Consider the following 9660-nt stretch of genomic DNA (forward strand, 5'->3'; position numbering starts at 1 on the left):
GAGAAACAAGGTCACCAAATCAGCAGAACTAAATAAAGAAAGGGGAAGCAGGAAATGGAATTAGAACAGCTGACAGTTTCAGTAAGCCAGTTAAACTGCTAGATGCTTCTGGTCATATAAAATAAAAAGGCAACACTTGGTATATCAAGCTGATAAAATACAGCTAAGACCCAGAGTGCAGGAGAACTGGCTTAGTAAGGCTTTTATTTCATTGTATCCTTTGGATGGCAGTCCTTGTGTGAAAAAAAAAGGATTACTGCTTCTGTTCAAGACTAATTCTAGGCATGCTACCAGTACAAAAGAAAGCAAAAGCAATACAAAGATGGCTGAGAAGAAGCTGAAAGACAGTATGTAGAACAAATAACCCATATGCATTCACTATGTACATTCTCCAGCAGGTATGCACAAAAAGAGGAAGGAAAACAAGGAATATCTAAGGTCCGCAGCCCTTCTTGTGGAACCTTTATATGCACTGTTCTTTAAGTTTAGGCTAGTGTGCCAGCATTTATGCAATCCTTTTTGTGGAACCTTTATATGCATTGTTCCTTAAGTTTAGGCTAGTGTGCCAGCATTTATGCAATCCTTTTTGTGGAACCTTTATATGCACTGTTCCTTAAGTTTAGGCTAGTGTGCCAGCATTTATGCAATCCTTTTTGTGGAACCTTTATATGCAGTGTTCCTTAAGTTTAGGCTAGTGTGCCAGCATTTATGCAATCCTTTTTGTGGAACCTTTATATGTACTGTTCCTTAAGTTTAGGCTAGTGTGCCAGCATTTATGCAATCCTTTTTGTGGAAACTTTATATGTACTGTTCCTTAAATTTAGGCCAGTGTGCCAGCATTTATGAAGGGCATGGTAAATCTAAAATATGACGTGGGAACATTTTTGACTTGTGTGAGAAACCATCTCAATTTTTTTAGCCACTTGCAGCTACATGGGAGCCTGTCCCCCATACCTCTATGTTAAAACAAATTTTTAGTACAAAGTGGTCTTTGTAATGATGTCAGTGAGCCTGACATGTGAGTCTGCCCAGCAAGTGCAGGACAATGCTGCTGTAAGTCTTTGGTTCTCCACCAGAGGTTGTACAGTTAGTAATTACCCCTTAGCTCTACCCTTGGGATAGGAGATCTGTTCATCAGATACTTTCTTCAACAGCACAAAGACCATCCAAAATTATTCTGCTGTTTGTCAGCTTGATGGAACAGAGGCAGGGCATCCATCTTCCCCTTCAGCAGCCTGAGTTCTAGAGCAGACTCAAGTTTCTGGTTTGTTTATCAGGGTGGAAAAAGGAGAACAGAATTCTTGCAGGTCATGCCAGTCAGGGAGCAGCAACACTGCCCTGCACTTGTTAGGCAGATTAACACACCAGGCACATTGATATCATTAAAAAAGATCACTCCCTAATTTAAGGACCTTGACCAGCTACCAGCTATCTCATGAATGATGACTCCCAGTACCTGGTGTGTAACTTCCAGATGGGATTCTTCTCTCTCCAAGTTCTATTCTAATCTACAATACAAGGTAGAATTCTTGAGAAGTTGTGAGGCCCACCAAGTGAAGAATCATGTCCAGAATTGTCTAGGAAGGAGCACTCAGGAGCTGTGTGGATGAGGGAACTAAAGGACAGTAGGACATGAAGTGGTGACCAGGGGAAAGGGAAAAAAATACTCCACCACTTAATTGTAGCAGAGGTGCAGCAGGGCAGTCCCGAAATAGTGATGCCCTAAATGAATAAAAAAACACATCTGACACATATTAGACAGTTGTTACTATAAGTGTTATGAGCATGTTTGTCTACTTCTGGAAATAAATTAAAAAATGGACTCTCATATATGAGTTTTATCAGCCTACCAAATATCATTGCTGACGATGATGAGTGACACATCAGTAGACAGGCTGATTTAATTAGTCCTACCTTCCAGCAATGCAGTGTGTGACATCTGTGGGTAACACAGGGCTACAAATAACTCATCTGGAAGTGATTCATCCTGTGTGTGGCAGAGTCATGATCTGACAGCTGATCAGAGTGTGGCCTGTTTCATTAAAGTACCCCATATTGTACATGAGAAAAACAAGCAAGGCATAATATTTAAAGCATTTCTCCTGCTTAAATATATAGCAACAGCATCAATGCAAAGTGCCATTTAAAGACCAGATTAATCAATACTTAGAGACAATTTAGAGAACAAGCAACAACAATGCCTCTGTGCTTTCCTATTTGTGTATTTGCCTAGATACATTCACACTGACCATGCAGACCTAGACTCAGAGATGACATTGCTTAAATGAAGAGCAGAATTTCAGAAAGTAGTATGTTTTCTGCAAGCAAATCGTTCTGGAACTCCACATATAAAAAAACAGCATGATCACTGAGCAGCTGTGTCATGTTAGTTCTAAGGAAGTGAGCTAATAATGTAAATGGACTAAAAATGTTTTCAGCTGAAAAGTATGCTTTCCCTTTTAAAATTAACTTCCTGCAGATGTCATAGGGTAGCAGCAATGACTTTGATGAGATGTCAAGCACTATAACGTTTCAAAGTTTGAAGCAAAATTGCTCTTACTCAGTCTTCTGAGTACTGTTAAGGTAGTGCAAGTACCTACTGTTTATTATATAACTTGTGGTTTCATGAAAGCTGACATATTTCTAACATGTAACACTACCTGCACTGTTGCACATGTTCCACTGGTAGTGAGAATACCTGCCTTAAAACAGAAAAAAACACAGAAGGAAAGAAAGCTGGGCAGTGCATGTATATGTTAATATACCGACACTAGTGAGCAAATATTTATTTATGTTCTATGCTTGCATTCTTTATAAACGCGTTTGAAATCGGGCAGCCTATTTGATGCTCACTATCCTTTATAGAATTCTAAGGAATAACTTAATCATTTTATGTTTTACAACACAAGGCAGAAAAGGGAATCACTGCCATGTCTAATATTTTACAAGTGTTAAATAAATTTCAGTATTAATACCAAAGTTGCTTCAGGGGAGCAGAGCTTCTATACATCAAGCTTTCTCAGTACTGGAAGTAAGGAGTAACATTGCAGACCACAATGAATTTATTGCTAGGATTGGTCTCACCCTAAGCATTTATTACCGGCTAGGGCTAACTGACTTTAATGTGCCCCTTGGTGATCGGGGTGACAGTGGCTGTAACACAGCATGCAACCGAATTAATGAATTAAAGGTAGAATGCAGGTTACTTATAGGTGAGGCAGACATTTACTTCATATCTAAAATTATATGTCGCTTATTTTGCTTTTGCTGTCCTATTATTACATAGAAAGGGTCACTTTATGCTCTGACAGTTGAGTTTTAGCCTTCTGAATGATTAGCTATATCATTCTTCCCTGTTTCCTCTCTGTCTCTCTGTCCTTAGTTTGCATTAAAAACAGTCACCCAAATGATGCTCCTCAAATTTGCAGTAGCATCAAATTGTAAAGGAATTTACTAAAACGCTGTACCCTATGCACATGAGGGCTGTAGGAATTGAACCCACACCTACATACATTAGCTCATTCATAGCTCATTAAACTAAACAACAGATATTGTTGCCAACCCTGGCTCTCTGCATTGCTTTATTTATCTTGCCCTATCTTTATCTCCTTCCCTTTCCCCTCCTTCAAAGCTACAGATCCTTTTTCTTTTGCATCTCTTTTTTCAAAGCTTGCATTCTGCTTTTCTGATCCTTTCTGACTGAGTTTTCTAATGATTTATTTGCTCTGTATGTACACAGTTGCTGCTGTCTCATACATAGCTATACCCCCTTTTCCCCACTCCCTCTGCTCCTGTCCTCAGTGCAACTCATTCACTTCACTTTTGTGTTTCTTTCTGCTTCACTTGCTTCATTCCTACTTCAGACTCTCAATTCATCTTTCCTTTTAAGGACATAAAAACTCAGGGGCATCAGAAACATCAGCAGTGAAATGAATAGCTTTGAGTGTTGTTTTAAACTTAGAAAAAATAAAGAAATCTGGAAATTATTCAGAATGAAGCAAGAGTTCTTCAGACTGATCTTGCAAACAGAAGGTTAGGCACTGAGAGCAAATGTCATAGTTCACATTTTAAAGTGTTTTTGTTTTCATTCCTTTAAATAAGCACAGTATTAGTAAAAAGCTCAGATTAGGTTTATAAATATAGAACATTTGCCAATTTTATTGCAGCATAGAAAAAAAAAAACAAAGAAAAGAAGTGCATGTTTAGAAATATAAAAAAAATCACTTTGATATATATATATATATATATATATATATATATATATATATATATATATATATAAATAATTTATCATGTGTCTTTTTAATGTACACAATACCTTTTCATTTTAAAAGTGTCCTAATCATTCTTAAATAGCTGTCCTGTCCATATAATTTCCTCCTCACTGTGTTATAGGCAGGCCACAGGACTGCAGCCAACATCATGGTAAATCTTGCAGCTGAGTGAATCTTTTCATATGCCCTTATGAATTTCTCCTTTCATCTCTTATGAGCACAAATTCAGGAACTTTGAAAGAGTGAGCGAGTACCTACTAACTCCTTGATGTATGTTTCTTTCTGTCATCCATCCTGTACTCCAGTCCTGAATACATGATCACACATGATTTTAACAAACAAGAACTGATGCTTCTCCCATCCACTATCCAAGCTCTCTGGTCATCTCTTGCATAGGCATAAACAAAGCTCAATGTGACTTGTTGCCACAACATGAATGCCTTTTGGTATAGTGGTATAATTTCTTGTATTATCCCTTATTATTATCCTTTTTGTGGAGTCAAGTATCCCCTGGAGAATAGTCCAGCTCTGGAAATGCCTCTCTGTCCTCATCATTCATGGAGCCATTCTTTAAAATGCCTTGAACTGATTCTGATTCCTTCTCCTGCTCTTCTTGTTTTTGCTCAGCCCTGGTAGCCATGATTTCCTCGGCTCCTTCCCCAACCAAAGTGACTGTGTTAGCCACTTTGGGGGGAATCTTGGCTGGATTGTGGTCATAGCAAAACAATTTCAGCCTTGTCAGGTGGACCATGTTCGGGAATGTGGTTATTTTGTTCTTGTCCACATCTAGTATTTCCAGAAATTCCATTTTGAGAAGCACTTTGGGCAAATCTTCCAACCTGTTACTGTATAACCACAGGCCTCGAAGGTTTGTCATTCTCGCCAAATCCTCAGGCAAGCTTTTCAATCGATTATCCCCCATCTGCACAGATTTCAGGTTTCGAAGGTCTACCAGCTGCTTGGGAAACTTTCTGAAGTAATTATTTTCTATCCAGAGGCACCTGAGACTTTGAAGATTCCTAAACTCCGGGGGAATGGTCATCAGTCTGTTATTGCCCATGTAGAGCCTAGTGAGGTTTTCCAGTTGACACACAACCTTAGGCACCTCCTCAAACTTATTGAAGTCCAATGCAAGTATCCTGAGATTGGTCAGCTCTGCAAACTCGTCAGGTAGTTCCCTGATATGATTATTGCTAATGTAAAGTTTCTCCAGTTGGGAAAAACAGCAAAATTCAGCTGGCATTACCTTCATCTTTTTGTAGCTCAGATCCAGGATGTTGTCAGTTCTCAGCAATTCTTCCACTTCTGGAGGCAGATGCACAGCCTGCCCAGATCCACATGCCTGTGCTGCGTTGCCCATTTTCATCCCTGGGCAGGGGTCCAGAAAGTCCCCCTGTATGGTCCCCAGACCCTTGTGTTATGCACCTGCCAATGCATTCTTTCTTTCCCAGTGGTTCAAGTTATAATTTAGCATGTAGCTTTTACTGACATCCCTTGGATACTGGATTCATGCTGGACTGCTGCACAGTATCAAATCCATGAAGGTCAGCAGGCTACAGGCACATTACAAAGAAAATAACTCGTGCAAATCCCTCCAATAAGTTCTGTTAAAATAGTCATTTCTCAGTGATTCAAACTCATGCCATATCTCCAGTTTAAAAACTTCTTAACTTGATAATGTTTCACAAAGCTGCAACACTGAATGGAACTAGTTTCATTTCTGTTCTTCCCGTTTCTCTTTTCTCTCTCTCTCACACACTCTCTCTCTCTCTTTGCTGTGCGTAAAAGTTGCTAGGATGCAGCTCCCTTGGCAACCAGAAATGAAAAAAAAGAGGAAAAAAAATACTCAGATACCAATCACAGGGACCACAGAAGCTAGGGGAGGAGAATGAGGAGGAACATGGGGATAGATAGAATTTCTGGCAACAGAAAACTGAAAAGATTACATTACAAAGGAAAATGTCAAAAAGGTTTTTGCATAGGTAGAAAGCAAAAACAAAAATCTTTTAGCTCATCAGTCTTTTAAATGGAAATAAAACAATGTACTACTGATTTCAGATGAAGAAATACACAGTCCATACATCTATATTAATAATCTGTCTCATACAACACTACATTTGATTTCCTTTTCTGTGTTTTGACTGTCATTTAGCATGCATGCATGTTTGTCCATCTGTCTGTATGACATCTTTAATCTTTCAGAACCACAGAATCATAAAATGCACAAAGCCTCAAGATCATTGAAAATAACCTGTTATATGGTAACACATACCAGCTTTACAAAACAGGTGATTTTGAAGAATGTCATTATTTGTGCTGAACTATATCTGAGGAAGTTATTATCTCGTTTCTCCTTGTCTATGAAAAGTTAACTAAGTTATGTCGTGATCAGTTCATTATTTTTATTAAATACATGTTTAAGCTTCCTAAACACGTAATTTTAATAAAAATATATTATTGAGTGTGTTCAGTTTATGTCACTTTACTGTAAAATAAACCCAGTACAGGGCCCCAAGTGCAGCAGTAATTTCAAAACCAGGTTATTTTTTATTTCAAAGAGAAAAACATTGGCGTTTCTGTTTCATATAATGCTAGTGTTCTCTTTTACCAGGATGTCAGGGTATGACTCAGTTCACTCTAATTTTGCGCAGAAGCTTGCATTTTTGGTTTAGCCCTGTTTACTAAATGAGAGCTAGATAAGAGAAGCAACACGCACATATCACATGCTCTTTTTAGACCTTTGTGTAACATAGCTACATTCTGTCTTGTTCCAGAAAAAGCATACTAAAAATGCACGCAAGTTGCAAAAGAAGCAAACAGACCACAGCTGATATCGCTTGAGTGGCTAATCCTGATGGTTTTTCTGTTCTTCCATAGTTTATGCTGTACATCACATACTTTGCCCTGACAGCAAACCTAAGTCACAGAACCTACAGTCTTTTTTTACTTTTTCTTTTTTCCTAAATAACCCTGTACAGCCCCTAACACAGATCTTGCCCATTTCACCCTGTTACAGTGATTATCACTGCAGTCATATACAGCTATCTAACCCAGTTAACACAGGCCACCATCATTCTCCCAATGAAAGCAGATTTTGTACATCTGTTTCAGAAAATATACATGCTGACAAAAAGCTAGTAATGTACTAGTTTTGACTTCTGAACTATGGGTATATATTTAAAAACTCTGAAATTATGCTTACATAGAAAGAATTTTCACTTCTGAAGTGCAGACATTGATTTAAAACTGTGAAGTTATGCTTAACACAGAAAAAGAACAAAATCTGAGATACTGCACTGTTATATTCATTTCACTAAAATTAAGGCAGAGGACAAAATATACCTTACATATACCTGTACCACACCTGTTATCACTCCCTCCTTGGTCAGATCCGACCACAAACTGATAACCCTGGACATCCTCACCCCTCCACCTCCCCCAGTCAAAGAAACCATAGTCAAAAACCTTTCCAAAGCAAACTTCAAATTACTTGCATCTGAAGTGGAAAGCTTCACTATTCCCTTGCAGAAGGATAATGATATCCAGGATGCAGAATCCTACACCAAGGCACTTTATATACATCTTCAGGATTGCATGGACAGTGCTATCCCAAATAAAACCAAGACTCCTTCCTCAAGCAAAAAGAAACCAGTCTGGTGGACCCCGGCCATAAGCAAACTTTACAATAAAAGGAGGAGACTTATACAAAAAAAGGCCAAATATCAAGTAGAAAAATCATCCCTGATCAGCATTAGTAAGAAATTGAGGGCCCTCATCACGTCAACAACGCTCAGGTCTGTTCTGAGCTAGTACAAAATGGAACAAAATACACTGACCCTTCTGACATTGCCAACACCTTGGCTGACAGGTTCAGTGCAAATCCCCCCACCACCACCACCTACAGGGCCTATTACCATTCCAGGGGATTGTGTAAATCCAATTATTACTGATACGTTGGTTAACAAGGCTCTATCTAAAGCTAAAAACACTGCCTCCATGGGACCAGATGGTGTCCCAGGCTGTGTCATACGCGAGCTCCAAAAGGAATTAACCCCGCATCTTAATACCCTGTTCAGTCTCAACCTCTCCACAGGATATGTGCCCATAGAATGGCGCACGGCAATGGTGGTCCTGCTACACAAGGGTGGGGCCACAACTGACCCTGGGAACTACCGACCAATAAGCCTGACCAGTCTGATCTGTAAGGCTATGGAGCGAATCATTATGGAACTCATAAACAGAGAGATTGGGAACCTCCAGTCACTGGACCCCACACAGTTCGGCTTTGTCAAGGGCAGATCATGCCTCCTGAACCTGGTGGATTTCTTTGAGACAGTTACTCAGGCTATAGATAAAGGAAAGGAGGTACACACGGCTTACCTTGACCTTGCTAAAGCATTTGACACCATTCCCCATTCAGGTATTATCGATAAGCCCACCAGCTTGGGCATAAACCCTTACGTCACAAGATGGATCACAAACTGGCTCTCAGATAGATCCCATAAAGTAAGAGTAGCGGGATCTATGTCCAAATCCAGACCAGTAATGAGTGGTGTGCCTCAGGGCTCTGTCCTGGGGCCCCTCCTGTTTGGCATATACTTCTCAGAAGTACAGGCAAGCACAGAAGGGCTGTGGATGACTACGTTTGCGGATGACTGCAAACTGGGTGCTATAATAGAGTCTCCAGCTGACATGGAGATCCTCCAGGAGGGCCTAAATGAGACTGATGCATGGTGTCAAAGCCATGGTCTCAAGCTAAATGCAAAAAAATGCATAGTAATCCCCTTTGGAAAAAACAGAGTACCCGCAAACTACAACATAGGAGGTAATCCCCTGAAATCTGAAGAAGAAATAAGGGATATAGGGACCCAAGTAGATAGTCAGCTTTCCTTTGATAACCATGTTGCCAAAGTGGTTAGAAAATCCTTCTATGTGACCCATCTGATCACGAAAGGGTTCGCATCAAGATCTAAGGATGTAATGGTGCCCCTCTACTCTTCCCTCATCAGACCCATTATTGAGTACAATGCACCAATTGGAATGTACCTGGCTAGACATCTCCAGCAGCTGGAGAGACCACAGACGTACCTAACCAAGAGGATTACTGGCCTCAAACAGTTGCCCTATGCAGCACGATTGAAAAAGCTAAGACTGTTCTCTGTTGCATACGGCTTTCTCAGAGGTGATCTCTGTCTAATGTACAGAGCCATGTCCAACCCAGAATTGTTGAACATGCTCTATCTTAGCAAAACCAAATCTACTCGAGCTACACGCTCTAGGGATATAAACCTCAACACAACAATGAATAGAACATGCTGGAGGGATAGATTCCCTTCACAGAGACTTCCCTTACTATTGAACAGGGTCCCGATCTACATAAGACAGA

The 9660-nt window shown here is 39.8% G+C and overlaps 1 protein-coding gene across 1 annotated transcript; it reads right to left on the reverse strand.

Annotated features, from left to right (window-relative positions):
- Window positions 1-4297: 4297 nt before the first annotated feature.
- Window positions 4298-6039, reverse strand: LRRC10B (leucine rich repeat containing 10B). The gene has a single exon (XM_044058985.1). It carries the CDS (start codon window positions 5638-5640, stop codon window positions 4774-4776), a length of 867 nt encoding a protein of 288 aa, XP_043914920.1. The 5' UTR covers window positions 5641-6039; the 3' UTR covers window positions 4298-4773.
- Window positions 6040-9660: the final 3621 nt, after the last annotated feature.

This window comes from Protopterus annectens, chromosome 17.part0 (genome assembly GCF_019279795.1).
Source record: "Protopterus annectens isolate FY-2018-M chromosome 17.part0, PAN1.0, whole genome shotgun sequence".
NCBI classification, from domain to species: Eukaryota; Metazoa; Chordata; order Ceratodontiformes; family Protopteridae; genus Protopterus; species Protopterus annectens.

Coding starts and splice junctions, on each gene's coding strand:
- LRRC10B (XM_044058985.1), bottom strand. CDS start 5,640: ATGAAAATGGGCAACGCAGCACAGGCATGTGGATCTGGGCAGGCTGTG.